The sequence below is a fragment of the Chroicocephalus ridibundus genome, chromosome 2, assembly GCF_963924245.1.
Source record: "Chroicocephalus ridibundus chromosome 2, bChrRid1.1, whole genome shotgun sequence".
Classification (NCBI taxonomy): domain Eukaryota; kingdom Metazoa; phylum Chordata; class Aves; order Charadriiformes; family Laridae; genus Chroicocephalus; species Chroicocephalus ridibundus.
In genome coordinates, this window is record NC_086285.1 from 37,484,374 (window position 1) to 37,499,991 (window position 15,618).

Below are 15,618 nucleotides of genomic sequence, written 5' to 3' on the forward strand. Positions count from 1 at the left end.
AAACAATGCGAAAACAGAATGTACTTTCTTTTCCTGATCAGGATTAGGGTCAACATGAAAGATTCAAGCACTCTTCCCAAAACGCATTCCTATCTCAGCTATTGTTTGGGGTTTGGGGTTTTCTTTCCCCCCTCCCTCCTAACTTTCTCCCTCCAGCCCTCCTCCCCCTCGCCCCCCCCAGCCCGCCCCAGTCCACCCCCTCCCTGCCTTGGAGATCAAGGACAATTTCAAACGGTCCATTTCCACCACACTGCCATGCGGATTTTTTTTTTTTTTTTTTTTTTTCAAAGACGACAATTTTCTTAGGGCTCTCGGGCTTCTGGCCACATCCGTCGGCTGGCTTGGACCTTCCCTTTAGTGCCGGGCTTATAAAAGCTGCCCCGAAACGCTACCGACACCGCAAGCATTTCCCGAGCAGTTCTCCTGGACGCGTGTGGCGGGGAGCAAACAGCAATGTCACATCAAACCCTCGAGCACAGGACCTTGCCTGCCGGCGTTGGCAGGACAAGGAAAAGGCCTAACTTGCAGCGAGCTATGAACATACTTCATTTTCCTGTGACCCGCTGAAACGATGCTTGAACACGCCTAGGTTCACTTGTTAACTGCAGAGACGACTTAACGGCGAAGTTCACAAAAGAAGAATAATTCGCCCCAAATGACTGAACAAGGTCATGAGGAATTTCGGGTCCCAGAGTTACATCGGATAAAAGAACATGCAGTAACGTAACACCAGAGTAAAAATATAAAGTTTCCATTTTTTTATTTTCCTTGTGCGCTGTTCCACTGTATACATGCAACCAAATACTTTCGCATATTAAAAGAAAACTGTATATACAAATAGATGATACATATTGAAAACAGTGATGTCATATAAAGATATTGCATTTTGTGAACGTGTCAAAGAAATTACATCCATTTGGTAAATTTATTAATCAAAAAACATTCTTATCACCACTTCGTTGCACATGTAAAGAAATCCCACACCCTCTAGCCCCAAAGGAACAAAAAAAAAAAAAAAAAGGGGGGGTAAAAAAAGGCATTCGAACAAAATAGGTCATGGGTTCTTTTTTTATTATTTACAAGTCTTGTAAAACACCGTTCCTGTATGAAATATACATTCAGATATTCTCAACAGCAAATTACCTTAACGATAGAACACCGTATCCTTTGTAAACTGATATAGAATTTTAAATATTTTCCTTTTTTTCTCTTTTATTTCTTTTAAATTGCTTTTTTTTTCACGCTTTGGTTCCTGCAGGGAAATATATATATTTATAGATATTTAAAATAACTCCGAACAACTTTCCATTCTTTGCATATGTCGACTGGGCGACGAAGTAGAGCTCGTGACATTTAAAGTAGACAACAACAAAATTACCATATTTACATTGTTTGGCTTCTGTTTAAACTCCTCACTAGTCACCTTTAAACGAACATGCAATCGAGTTATTTTAATGATCCAATGTTAGTGCATTGCACAACTCCAAGTTTCAATTAAGTGTTGTGTGGTATTTGCTAAACTGTCGTTCTCCACAGGTATTTCCTGAAGAAAGTTTGTGAGCCAGAAGCCAGAAGGTTAGTTTCCTTTATGGAGTTGTTTCTTTTTAAACGCAGAAATTCACACTTCCTTTTTTGCCGTTTTATTTTTAGTATTTAAATATGATTTGTCTCCGAAAAGATGGCAACGCATAGTCAGTTGTCATAAATAAAACGAGAGCTAATTAAAATTTGCTAATTTTTCTTTTCAGTGATTGTTTCTTTACGATATATGGCGAATTTATACCTGATTTTTTCAGTAAATAATTAAGTCTTTCATTTACTTCTCTTTCTTCCCCCTACCCTGTCCCTCCCCACACCCCCAAAGGAAACACTATTATACCCATCACTACATCCATATTACAACTGCTCGCGGTTGGCCTCGTGAAGGTGTAGCCATGTCATTCCCTCCCTTCCCTTTAATTCTGTGTATGTGTGTCCCCCCATTAAATTCTCCTTTCAAAACCATGGACAATGGAGTAATGCCTCTAACCTAGACATTTTCCGCCAAAGGGAGAACAAAAGATTATCTCTCAAAGTTTATATTCTGCAGTGGTCCTGGTTGCGTGAGCTCGACCTGGCGATCTCCAGACAACTGTTCCGCAGCAGCACAGGGGCGAGGGAGGGCCGGGGGGTGGGCGAGTCCGGGGACGGAGGGGTGCCGTCCCCGCCTGTGCCTGCCGAAAGCGGTAGCAGGGTGAGCCGCAGTGCCTGGAAAGGTAAGAGGTATGGATTTTGCACTCAGAGGTGACGTGCACGTTTAGAAATGGATGCCATGTGTGTCAAAATCAAATCGATTCCAGTTGATATGTAAATATATATATAAAAATCATCATTGACGTTCCAGAGTAGATTTACATGTATGTAAAACCTTGGATTCTTCTAGTCCCGTCAGATACACACCTCCTTCCTCCACGTAACCCCGTGGCTTGACCTTGTCAAGGGCGAAATCTGAATTTAATCTCGTCTTGAAAAACGCTATGAGTTTTAAAGTAGTGGATTAGCTGAGTAATATTGTAATCGGTCCCTGTTAATTTTTTTTTCTTTCATTCTTCTGTTCTGAAACCATATTTTCACTTGGCGGTCGGTCAGATTGAGCATTCGGGAGAGCTGGAGGCGTTTCTCTTTGTTTATGTAGACACTGAAGAAGAATTCCCTTTCTAACTCTCTAATCTGATATTTGGTGTATGGGCATCTCTTTTTACGGGTACGTTGTCCACCTGTGGAGTGAAAAAAGGCAGAAGCGTTTGAGACCCGCCGGTGGCCGGCGGCGGGGGCTGAGGAGGGGTGCGGGGGGAACACTCTCAGGCAAAACATATTAATATGGAAAAGACGCGTTTTGCCCGCTCCAGGGCCGGCGTTGGCAGGTCCGAGGCTGGTCGCCAGCCCTCCGCCTTGGCGGGTACGGGCAGCCAGGGACCGGGACCCGCCGCGGCCCCGGGCAGCGGGGGAGGGCGAAACCCCCGCCGAGACGCGGGGATCCGGCCTCGTTGCCTCGGCGGGGAGAGCGGCCGGAGGAAGGGGTGGTGGCGGGGGGTTCCTGCGGATTTCACGAGCTGGAGGAAAGCCTTTGTAAGCTGCTCCGCCGGGCGCCAGGCACAAGGAGCTGCCCCCGGGAGCAGCCATCACCTGGCTGCCCTGCGGCACCGGGCGGGGGGACCCAGCGCCCAGCCCTCCCCGAGCCCGGACCCGCTCGGATCTCGCCCTCGTTCCCCAGACTAAGCCCGGATCTACGTCCCCAGCCGAGGAAAAGCCTCAGAGCCCAGGGCTAAGGCGCCTCACTTCCCCCAGCCAGCTTTTTTAAAGCACGCTCTCCACCGCATCGAGGTATTCTCCTCTCGATTAGCCATTACGGTTTTAAAGTTCATTAAGCAGAATATAAAAGGTTTCAAGGTTCAGGAGCTCTTTACATTAAACGTAGCTGCTATCCCTTTAAAAACTTCCTTTTCTGGTACAGTTCATTGTCGAGGTATTTTTTCCCCCAGCCGTATACTAGCTTTGCCTTTTAAAAAGCCCACATAAAAAAATCAGACTTTGACAGATTGAATAACAATTGTAAGTAACAAACTGTTGGACAGAAGGCAACACGTAATTGCCACAGTGCCTTAGTAAAATGGCTTCCTTTAGACAAAAAGGCCAGCTTTAGGTTAATTTGTTTCTTTTAATATATTGCTACAGTTCAGGCGGCTACTTTATCTGTTAAACGCTATTCTAGTACAATCGTTAAAACGGCGAAGGCTTTGAATTCAGCTCCTAACTAGACTCCTGGTGCAACACATGGCTTTTATAAAATCACTGGATTACATTGATATCAAAGGAGTCGGAATCTCCTTTTTTGCCGAATTTACAGGCACCGAACGTACGTTATTATATTTTCGAGAGTTGACCACAGAGCTCTTTTTTATTATTATTAAAAAAAAAAGAAAAAAGAAAAAAAGGAAGGAGAAAGAAAAATTTTTTTAAGGCATCCATTGCCCGGTGGGTATTTCACGGCCAATTTCAGCACTAAACACGTGATCTCGCCTTTTATAACAAAGTTTTGTTGGGGGAAATCTAAAGGCCCTTCATAAACCTTATATGCTTATAAAACAGCATATAAAAATTTAACAGCGGCGGTGCGCTAGATTTCAAGCTGCCTTTCCTAAAAGCGCTCGGGCGCTGCCTTTATACGTACTGGAGCTGCCGGATTTCTCCTCATTGTTGCCGGAAGATGACTCGGGGCTGCTGCTGCTCTCCGGCCGCCTCCGCCTCTCCTTCTCCGCCGCCGCCGCCGCCGCCGCCGCCCTGCCGCAGCCGCCCTCCGAACTTGAAGTTGCCGCCGCCGCCCCGGCGGCCGCCGGCGCCTTCTCGCCATTCTTGTCTACCGGGTAGTCCGCCGAGGCCAGGTTTTCCGCCGTGCCATAAGCCGTCTCGAAAAACTGGTCGAAAGCCTGGGGTAGGACCCCGTTCCTGCCCACCGTGCTATAGAAATTGGAGGAGACGTTGGTGCTGGGGTGGTAGACGTTAGCTGTGTTTTTGCCGAACATCTCGCCCATGCTAGCAGTGTTGGTGGCAGGCAAGCAGTCTCTGTGCATGATCTCCTCTGCGGAGTAGCAGTGGGGCAGATTGTTCCTGGGGTGCCATTTACTGGAGGGATCAATGGCATATTCCCTGAAGGTAACTTCTCTCACAGGTTGGACCTGGGGTAGGTTGGAGGAGTAGGAGTATGTCATAGGGCGAGAAGACGGGGTCTGGGGCAAAAAAGAAGGGAGGCTGGAAAAATCAGGACCCGAGACGTAGTAAGTACAACTTGGCAAATACATGTTAGAGGAACAAGGAACACGCTCATCAAAATCCATCATTAGGGCTACCTCGGCTTCTCCGCATTAGCTGAGCTTAACATGATTCTCTAACGCAGCTGCCTCTTTGAAGCAGATCCGTGAAGTAAGAGATGGGGAGACGTAAGCTGACGTGGAAAGCTCTCCCCGGCGGCGGCAGGGAGGTGCGGTCACGTGGCCCGACGTTGACATTGACGAGCGGCGGGTCCGGGCCCCGCTCCCTTTGTGGCCATCGCGGGGGGAAGCAACAGCTCGTCGCCAGCGCCTAAGGGCGAGCCGAGCGCAGGTTGGCCGGGGGTGGGGGGGTTGGGGGGGGGAGGTTTAGCCTTAGAGGACACAAAGCCGCCTTGCCACTGCCCCAGAACGAGCCGCCCGGCCCGTGGCACCCGCTGGCTCTGGAGCAGAGAGGCTTAGCAATGCCCCCCCCCCCGCCCCCCCGCCAAGGGTTTTAGGTGAGACCTTTCTGTTTGTCTGTGTGCTTGCTGGGGCGGTCGGCGGCCGGCTGGCAGGCTCCGAGACGGAGGGCACAGGAGAGATGCAGACACGGTTTCTTCTGGAAAGCTGCTTCCGAGCAGGAAACCCTCCTCAAGAAATCGGCCGGTGGTTTGGTTTTGGTTTTGTTGGGCTTTTTTTCCTTTCTTTTTTTAAATTTTTTTTTAGTTTGTTTTGGTTCGGTTTGGTCTTTCCCCCTCCCCTGGAAAAAAAAAAAAAAGAAAAAAAAAAAGAAAAAAAAAAAGCCCTCGCCCCGCAGGGTTTTTCTGGAAACCTTGCTAGGAAGAATGTGCCAGGGTCAAGTCTGTACTGATTTTCATGGTGAATAGATTACATGCTTGCATTCATGTTCACTTCCGAAGCGCTTAGTGTCTTCCTTCCCTTACTCACATATTAACCTCAAATACCCCGCGCGGCTTCAGCCAAGCTTTGCTGGAGGTAGTTAACAATGTCGGGTTCCCAGGACGCAGGTTCTCTCTCCTCACACCCCTCCAAACCGTCCATTGCCTTATTCGCGACGCCAGAAAACCCTTTAAATCGCAGACCACGGAGTTAAAGAGTGTTTGCTGATCTCTCCGCCCCAACGCTGCCGCTAAATACTTGGAAAACCAGTGGATGTTGGGCTACTCCGGCTTGACAAATACTCCGAGTTTAATTGCCAGAAGCCTAGTTAAAATTATTTGACATACTGTTAACCCCTAGGAACAAACTTGCCGTACCGAGATACTTTCCTTTTTGCTTCGTACCGTCGCTGAAGGCTGAGACCCAGGGAGACCTATTTTAAAAACGTGGTTAAACTTTTACTATTGTTGCATGAAAGGGATGATATAGAAAGCGGATTGTACAGGGCAGAAACTAAAAAGTACTTCTCTGCCAATAAAAATGCACACCCCACCGAATGAGCAGAGCCAAAGAAAACAGAGAAATACGCCAAAGAATACAGCACCTTTTGAGGCACGGACATCCCTAGGCTCTTGGAAAAAATATTTTTTTGCTATTCTGATGCTCGATTTCAGAAAAGAAATATTTGGGTTCCGGCTGGATTTCATCAAAATAGAAAAACAGAACGGCAAAAGGCTATTGTGAAGTCGGTGCTTTTAGGAAATTAGACGCAGTTCAAGATCCGTGCCCCCGTGGACTATGGAGGCTAATGGAAGGGAAACGAAAATGTTAGGGAAAGAGTATTTGGATTTTCCCCCCTCTTCCTCTGCAGTGCCGTAGAAGTATTTATATATCCGGAGAAAGTTCTCTAGTAAATTCTGGAGATCTTCGGTATTTAAATGTCAACATCGATTTGTTTATTTATTGCTTGGCTTATCGTAACTGACTCAATAACAAATCTAATCATGTTGTGCACAGAGAAAATATTCTCATTATGTATTTTCCCTACATTATAGTTAACTATTGCGTTTGAATTCAAGCTGTAAATTCAATATTATCAAGTAATTACTTTGTAGTGGAGTAAACTAATTTATTAGCATTAATGTTTATATGCCTTTTTCTTATTTTACAAGGGTTACCGTTCACAAATCAAATGCTCTGGACGTATCCCTGTAATGAACTCTTTATTTTGGTTTGCTGCAAGAACTTCTTGTGCTTACTGCATGTCTGCGAGCTGAACTTGAAATTAATGAATTAATCTTCCAGCTTGACATATTTGCTAGAAAGTGGATGGAAAGAGATTGCATGTCGTCAAAACCGCTAGCAGAAGACTGCAGTGTCGTTTAGGGATTGTAAAAGAGTTTGGGGGTTTTCCCTCGCTCTCCCTCTCTCTTTTTTCTTTTCTTTTTTTTTTTTTTTTTAATTTGGGGTGGGGGGTGCGAGAGCTCTGGTTGGCTTTTTTCTTAATGATATACTTTTGCTAGTATTTAATTCCCCCCCAGCTTTTGCGGGGGTGGGGGGATGTGGGGTGGGGTTGGGGGGGTCGGAAGCCCTCTTTTGGTATCCAGGCACTGTTTATTTTCCCTGTGTCCCCCCTCCTTCAATTCCGTCGATGAAAAATCTCTCCCCACACCCTGCACACACGCAGACACCCCTCCCTTCAAACAAAAAGGAATGTATAAGGATTTCAGTGACTTTGAGATAACAAAGGCGCCACCATTGCAGAGCCTCGCCCCGCCTCTGTGTGATGGCAAACAAATTCTTGCACTTGTATTAGGGCTTTTAAGGCTATAATTGAACACGGCGCGTCTAGGAGAACCGAAAACAGTTCTAGACTGACCTGCGGTTTTATAGCACTTTGGCAGTCAACTTCAGCTTGTGTCAGAGCAGACATGACAGAGCTGCCCAACGCTTAATCGCGGGACGCCACCTCCTCGGACTCACTGCAGCCCCCCCCCAGCCCCCGCCCTTGCATTTCAATAAATTTCAAACCTTGGGGGCTAGAAATGGGGAGCAGAGCTGGCACAGGTTTGTATGGGGTTCTTTCCCGCTGCTCTCGGCAGCCGGGGCTGTGGCGCCGTGCGAGGCTCCGCCGTGCCAGAGGTCGGGGGCTGGCTCTGGGAAACAAAGGGAAATTAAGGCAAGAAGGGCGAGAAGGCAACTGTAAATAGGCGTGTGTGTGCCTGGGCGTGGGTGTGCGTGTGTCTGGGCATATGTGTGCTTGCACAGCGTGCACACGTGCAGCCCCGATGCCTACTTTTGAATTGCTTCCTTCCCCCCCCTCCCCAATCAGGCAGCCTAGTTCTTCAAGCGGGTTCGCAACGCAAGGGGACCCCAAAATGCCTCCCGGTTCCGCCTGCAGGACAAGCTGGGAGGGTGATGGGGAAGGCTGCGAGGGGCGCAGCTCGTCTGGGAGCGAGTAGACACCCAAGGCACAGGCTGTTCTCTTCTTTATTTGCTGTTAAGTGAAACAGAGATAATGTACGCTTAAAGCCCCGGAATGTGTGGGTAATTGCAGGGAGCCTGCTGTTAAGTTGCTGTGTTCAGCACAATTATCAATGTTGATTATTTGGTCTAATGTTGAATTGCTCTTTTAATACAGTAATTGGGACTTCCGCGTTGAGGAAGGGGGAAAATCGAGCCTTCCCCTCGCTAACCTCCCTGAAAACAACATAAACAAAGGCAGGCATTTCGTTTGGAGAAGCAAAATGCATTCGTTACGCCTTCCCGTGTATTTCGGCCGGATTAGAGAGGGTAAAACCGCTCTGAATTTGGGAGCTCTGCTGCAGGACGTTTTTGCAAAGGACAAGCGTGGCCAAGAGGTGGGGAGACTGTGAGCACATTTACCCATAGCTAAGCTAAACAAAGCGAGGGAAAAAAAGCTACATCTCTTCTTTGGAGGAATATAAACAGAGCTAGGACGCCTCGATAGCCTAGCTTTTATATATACAGATGGCGTGCAAAGGGAACTGTTTAACTTACTACCGCTCGTCTCCAAAAGGTCAAGTTCTATAGCATCTAAATTGTTGTCTTTTTGTACCCTATTTTGCTCGAAAAAAATTTGAAGCCGACCATTCACCTCGCCAGTAAGGGTGGGTGCCTGTAATTAACTGGAGAAACGTGTGCTAAAGGGAATTTGCGTCAAGGGGAGCTAATTAAAATATTACACGATTGCTGGCTTCCATCGCTGCTGCTCCTCTCGCATAGGAAGGGTGAGGGGTGTTACGGCTCGATCAGGAGAAAATATCTCAGGAATTAGGACAGTGTTCGTAAACTTGCGGGTTGATTACAGTCTACAAGGGCTTGTTAGAAAAAAGTAATATTAGGGAATTCGCAACGTTGTTGCCAACGAAAAGCGCAGCCCCTTCCCACCTTTTCCAATGAAAATAAGGCCAGAAGGCGATAATTCTTCGCAAAATTTGCCAGGAATGCAGCTTCAGAAAAGCGTGCTTATTGTTTGGATTTTAAATATTTCGGGCTCAGAAGTTCTTAACTGGCGTTTCTTCATTTCTGTTTGCCTTTTTGTCCGTTGTGGAAAGGAGCTATAACATAGCCGTCCATATTTTTTTTTAATTTTTATTTTTTTAACTAAATATGTTCCCTTAACACTGTAATAGAAGGAAGGGTTACGATAGTTAGCTAAGATTTTTCAAATAATTTAAATAATAGGTGAATTTTGATATCGGCAAGATGGAAGCCCCGTGCTGTGATATGGGACAGGCTATTTATTGTACAAAACCTGAAGCGGTATGGTTGTGATTTTGCTAGGAAACTCCAGAATACGTGTGAAGAGAAAGGGCAGATGTAAACAGGATTCAAGTCAAGGTTATTCTGACTTTTTGCGTTGTATTTAATCGCATTACATTATTTCAGAGGCTTCAACATCTCAAAATGCTGCGCTCATCTGGGCGTAGAATATTTTAGATTGATTTTTAATATCAATTAACGAAATCCTTTCCTTTTCTCTGTCACCGTCTCTCTCTTTTTAAGTCGCTGAGATGGAAAAGCTTCAGGGGGTGGTTGTTTTTTTTCCTCCTCCCAACCCTCCAGTTCAGTTTGACCATTAGGCATAAACGGCTACAGACCCAAAGAGATCTACCCGTAGTTGGCGACCAACCATGGTATTTTGCATCCCTTTGCGCTGATGAACATCCGAGGGCTCTATCTGAAGGCAGACCCTGACTCCCACAGCTGCCGAAATATCGAGGGCTTTTTTTTTTTCCCCCGAAGAGGAAGCTTATTCCAGACAGAGAACTTCTCTTTTTCAACAACTATTTTCTTGCCCTTTCGCAGTCAACGATTTGCTTTTGTGACCGACTCCCGGCGCCTTCACAAGCGCGGGGAGTTTCTCATAACGCCGGGTCTCCTCACACCTCCCCCCCTCCTCCCCCCGGCTTCTCCAGCCCTGCTCCCCCCATGCTCCAGGGCGCTGAACCCCTCAAAAATTTTCTTAATATTTACTGCTCGTATCTTGCGCCTGAAAAAGAATAGAGGCAGATTTGGCAATACGGGGCATATAAGGAGGTATTTTCTCAAAAGACCAAGTGTATCAGAAATTGATTGACTGATTATGCTACCATAAATGTCTCCTTTTCTCCCCTTGAACGCTCTGCGAGACTTTCCCGACACATGAAAACGCACATCCAGTAATTCATTTTTTTCCTCGTCTATCCAGATACAGGTGCAAGAGACTTCTGGCAAAAATAGGGTGCGGGAAAGGGGTTTCTAGACTAAACGGCGGGCTCTAAAACGAGTGCGAAAGCAAATTTCCCTGATTATAATCCCCCGACACAGAAAACCAGGCACTTTCCACCGGCTCTCACCCGGACACACAAAGAACTGGGTCATTAGCGCCGTTTATAGTAAGCAGGTTCCAGTCCTTTTTCACGCCGATGTATTTTACGTGGAATTAATCAGAGCGGTTTAGGGAACATCCCCAGCAATCCCTTGAAAGTGCGGTGCCATTAAAGGACGCGGTTATCCCTACGGACAGCCACATCTCAGACGATGTTCCCATGCAAAGTTCACCCGCAGCCCGGAATGCCGCTTTACCCTACACATTAAAAAAAAAAAAAAAAAAAGTCCGCCAAAACATTCCCATGTCGACTTACATTTAAAAGTATTGCTACAACTGATGCCTTGAACTTGACCTTAGATTTGTTAATCCAGGAAATATATTCAGTGAGAGGAAAAAAATCCCACTGCGTTGCCTCTGACAAACGACTATTTTTCTGCCTACAAATTCAGGATGCAAACGACACAGCAGCGTTATGAGATATATAATGTACCCTCTAGATTAAGAGCAGAAAGCTCTACAGAAAGTGAAATGCCTCAACGCCGAGGCAAGCTTGTCGTAGCTAGACTGTTCCAGTGATGCCAAGACTTCGCCACAGAAATTCAAGTCAAGGTAATCGTCTGGGATTCTCAGCTAAATTGAATTTTATAGGATATAAGGTTCTCTCTAATGCACATTGAATTTTAACAGTGATTTATAAAGGTATTTCTTTTTTTTTTTTTTTATTTTGCCCAACTCGCCAAGAAACACATCGGATTTTACTGTACCACACTGCTAACTTTATAGGAGATCCTTATTCACATATCGTGAAACCCACCGAAGTAAAGACATTTCTTCATCAAGGATTGTTTCAGGGGGCGGGTACAGGAAGTATCACTATACTGGGGCTGTCAAATCAACGACTTCAAAGCCCCAACTTCATATTTTGATGGACTCTCAGAACTGCGTTATAATGAGCGTACCTGTACTTGTGTAACCTTTATAGGGAGCTATTTGTCTAACACGAGCTTAAAATACGCGCTTCAGTTGAGGACGCAATCGTATGCCCACGTACGGCTCAGCCGGCTCTATAAGGACGGCTCCTTGTCTGTTCTCTCATATGTCACGCAAAGATACCCATAAAAATAGCTCTCCCTCTAAGCCTAATATGGCTGCTCTTGCCTATGCCGGGGTGGAAACCCGTCAGCCGTCCCGTTTATTTCCCTTTCCCGACTCTTCAGCAAACGCCGATATTAATATCACTTCGTACAGAAATCGGGGCGCATCAGCACCACAGGTCCGCACCGCAGAGGCGGGCGGAATTTGGGTAAAATCCCCCGAATCAGACCAGGCGGAGTGTGTGGGTTACTCGTCCTTTCTCTTTCGGTTTTATTTTCCCATCAAGTGTCCATACAGTACGGTATTTTCGTTTTACAAACCCTCACATATTCAAACATAAACCATCCCCTAGCTGGAGACGGGGCCCATCCGAGATGGCTTTGTATTAAAATCCATCATTTTTTTTTACGCCTGCCCGAGGGCATCTCGAAGGCTAAAACCAGACTTAAAATACCCTGCTTTTCCATTACTCCTCGCCCAAGCCGACTAGGGAGGCCGATTTATACGACCGGGGATAAATAAAAGCACTTCGCTTGGTGCGTTCAAATCAAGGCGATTACGACGAAGTTCAGATTAATTTAAACTGGCAGGTTACAACGCCCGGCTGGCATTTTTCTCTCTAGATACACACAGCGATGGCGAAAAGCAAGCAGGTTAAACATCCTTTCCCCCTGCTTTCTTCTGCACAGAGCCGTTCGCCCTCCTCCCCGGCTCTTGAACGATTTAAATAATTCCAGAGGCGAACGCGCGGGAATAAAACAACCGGGAATAAAAACCAAGAGCCACTTTTCTACGCAGCCCGACCCGACTCTGCGAGACAACCCGGCGCAGCACAAAGCCAAGCAACCAGCAGCTCCATCTGCAAGCCTGCCCGCGTCTTGGGCTCTGACCCCAGCCTCTCCTGGCCCACTTTCCTGCCAAGAAGCCTTTTTTGCTTTCCACCTATGTTAGGCTGGGAAGCAGCATCTCTGGGAAAGGTGGAGCCAGCGCCCAAGCTAGGAGAAGCAGTCTTACTTTTCTGAACGGGCTCTTCGGCTGTATTTAGCATCAGCCCAGGCAGCCTTCTTCACCCAGATCCCCGCCGCAGAAACGGCACTTCGGCCTCGTACACCGTGGGAGAAAGGGAGCGGGGTGGGTGGGTGGGCTGGGGGGGGGGGGGGAAGAGCGGGGGCCTGGGAAACCCTCCACAAAGGCCTTCCGAATGACTTTGCTCCAGTCATGCAGGGGGCTTCGGGAGGGGATCGGGTGGGTGTTTGTTGTTAGCGTGTTTGCTTAATTCACCACCACCGAGCAGGGGGAGAGGAGAAACATTCAGCCGCTTCCAGGAAGAGCATGAAAATCTTACCCCAGCATCCAGAAGTCTCTCGCCTGCGCAAAAATATATCCCCACGGTGACTGACAGCTAGGATCCCGCGCTGGGCTGCAGACCTCCAGATCAGTGAGGATGGATTGCACATTTTTTTGGTTTCCTCCCTTATAGATTAAATATACCCGGTCCACAGAATATTCCTTCTCGATCTCTCAGTGACTTGGGTTGATGTTGAATTGGGGTTTTATATATATTTTTTTTTTGGTTCAAGTTGTTGTTGGTCTGCCTTTAGACGCAGAGAAATCTAGCCACTAGGGCACATCGTCCTTCCTGCCAGCTTCAGACAAAATGCAGCAATATCACAGGCTAATGACGATTATTGCTGTTACTATTAGTACAATTATTGCTATTTAGTTTTTCCTCTCTCTCTCTCCTCGTCCCCTAGGATTTCCGATGGCGGTTTGCACACAAGGTGATTGCAGGAGGCTAAAATGCTGTCTAATGCCACGGATTCCCACCGCACGAAAAGGAGAGAAAAAAAAAAAGTAAAAAAAGTCCCAGTGTTTTTGATCACGGGACACCCGGCCGTTCCTCCCCAGTACACCCCGGGTCACAGTACAGTAATGACCGTGGGTTGTGCGTTGTAGGACTTGACCTTTCCTACGTAGAAGAGGGCGCTTTCCTCTACGCTACGGGGAGGGAAGGGAGGGGGGAGCGGCGGGAGGAAGAGAGATGCTCCCTTTGGGGATGTTTAATCACAGTTCAGATCTAGGAACGGGCAAAGCTTCTGCCTTTCAGCACGCCATGTTGAAGCTATTCACTGGCGCACAAAAAAAAAAATCTTTTTTTTTTTTTTTGTTTTGAAGGGGGGTGCGGAGGCGGGAGGGAGGCCGGAGGGAGGAGGGAGGGAGGAAAGACTTAATGAACATTTGCATTTCGTACCCTCGTTCATGAATCAACTGCATTCAAGGGGGAGGGGGCTCGGGGGGGCAAGGAAGGACTCACGGCGTGGTTAAAACACCCACGGACGGACCCCTGCGGCCGGGGCGCATCGGCTGGGCCCGCACCCACCGGTCCGCGGGGAAAAAGCAACCCCTGGTCCCCCGCTCTTCTCTTTGGACTCCTTTACCGGCCGAGAACGCGCAAGGCCATCTCCTCAAATCATCATTAAACTGCATTAAAACGCATCTAAAAGCTATGAATGGCAACCAACGGCCTTTTAGCGCCTGCCAATATTTTTTTTGTATTAAACGCTGTCTTGATTTTATTGCTAACGCTGCCCACGGAGAATGCTGAAATGCACCAGGAATGGGGTTTTATTTAAGCCATAGCCATTTTTTGTAAATAACTTGAATTTATAGGCTAAAGGCCGAGATGCTTACCCGTTCGTCCGGGAGCATACAAAATAAAGTCGTTGCTCTGGAAGCAATGGGCGATTTTCTTTTCTGAGTATTTCGATGCTCAGCACCATATTTTTTCCGTTTGCTTCAGAGGCCATCTCAGCTAGCGAGGGTTTTTTAAGAGGGAGTCTTTCTGAGCAAAAGGCGGCCGAAAAAGACATAGCTTTGCAGTTCTACTTATCATTCTCTTTTTTTTTTTTTTTTTTTTTTTTTTTCGGAAATATGCTCCTGTCAAGGTTTATTTCCCATAGCAAACCACCTTTGCTACTGCCAAGAGCTCGAGGCGGGGATAGATTAAATACCGGATTATTCTCTTAGTGGGAAAAAATACAAAACATTCGCTGTACCCGTTCGCCCGCGTCAAAGACGTGAGGCCACTCTCTGTCCATGGGAATTTCAAATCTGAGGGACCGAAGACGGCCAGAATTAGGTGATTATAAACCAACATATGCAGACACTGAGAATTAAAGTACATGTCGCTGAATCCCGCAAGAGTTACCTGAAGTGAAAGTGACCTAATATTTTTTGTCTTTAATTATGTTTTGCGTTTTACACTGGGAATGAAATACTGCTCTGACATTAACGTTTCAATAAATACGCTAAATATACAGTAATAACTTGCTCCCTCTGTCCCTTGCGTCCCTCTGCACATCCGGTAAAATGTTATACGTAACATTTTAATTTCTCGGGGAGCTGAGAAAATAGAGACCCTACTTTGTTTAGGTACGCTTTGTTTTTTAATTTTGTGTTTGTTTTCCTTTCAAATCCTTCTTCCGGCACATTTTTTTTTAACGTCTGCAAATAAAACTCCTCGCACATATAACTCTACACAGCAAGCCAGGCACAATAAGTTCCCCACCACCATTTTAAAACATTCTCGGTAACGCGGGGAATATAAATAATAATTATCTCCGAACTGCGTGCAGGGACGGACGTCGTGAAGTAACGTATCACGTTGCTTAATTATTTTCGTTGGTGATATATTTACTTGTAAAACATATTAGGGATGTATTTTAGGACGCTGGCGGCAGATTGGTGAGAGGGGAATATGTAATACAACAGCAATTTGTACTTGAAAATGTATGTGCCAACAGCTTTTGGACGGTAAATGAAGGTAATAAATAACACGAACACACACACACCTACACACCCGCTCCCCCCCTCCCAACCCTCGCTGGCCGCATCTACCCGGCGGATGGATGGAGGGACGGGGGGCGCGGAGGGCTGCGTGGGTGCAGCAGTGGGTAGCCAGAGATGCGGGAGGACCGAAGAGGGGGCACCCCAGCCCCG

The 15,618-nt window shown here is 46.8% G+C and overlaps 1 protein-coding gene across 2 annotated transcripts; it reads right to left on the reverse strand.

Moving 5' to 3' along the window:
- Positions 1–743: 743 nt before the first annotated feature.
- HOXA11 (homeobox A11) lies at positions 744–13,587 on the reverse strand. Of its 2 annotated transcripts, XM_063325077.1 has the most exons (4): positions 12,965–13,587; positions 5,313–5,547; positions 4,211–5,118; positions 744–2,756 (listed from the first exon to the last, which is right to left on the reverse strand). In XM_063325077.1, exons 3-4 carry the CDS (start codon positions 4,875–4,877, stop codon positions 2,524–2,526), a joined length of 900 nt encoding a protein of 299 aa, XP_063181147.1. In that variant the 5' UTR covers positions 4,878–5,118; positions 5,313–5,547; positions 12,965–13,587; the 3' UTR covers positions 744–2,523. The 2 variants fall into 2 exon arrangements, with proteins under 2 accessions (XP_063181147.1, XP_063181148.1); XM_063325078.1 differs by lacking the exons at positions 5,313–5,547; positions 12,965–13,587 and having other exon boundaries at positions 4,211–5,300.
- Positions 13,588–15,618: the final 2,031 nt, after the last annotated feature.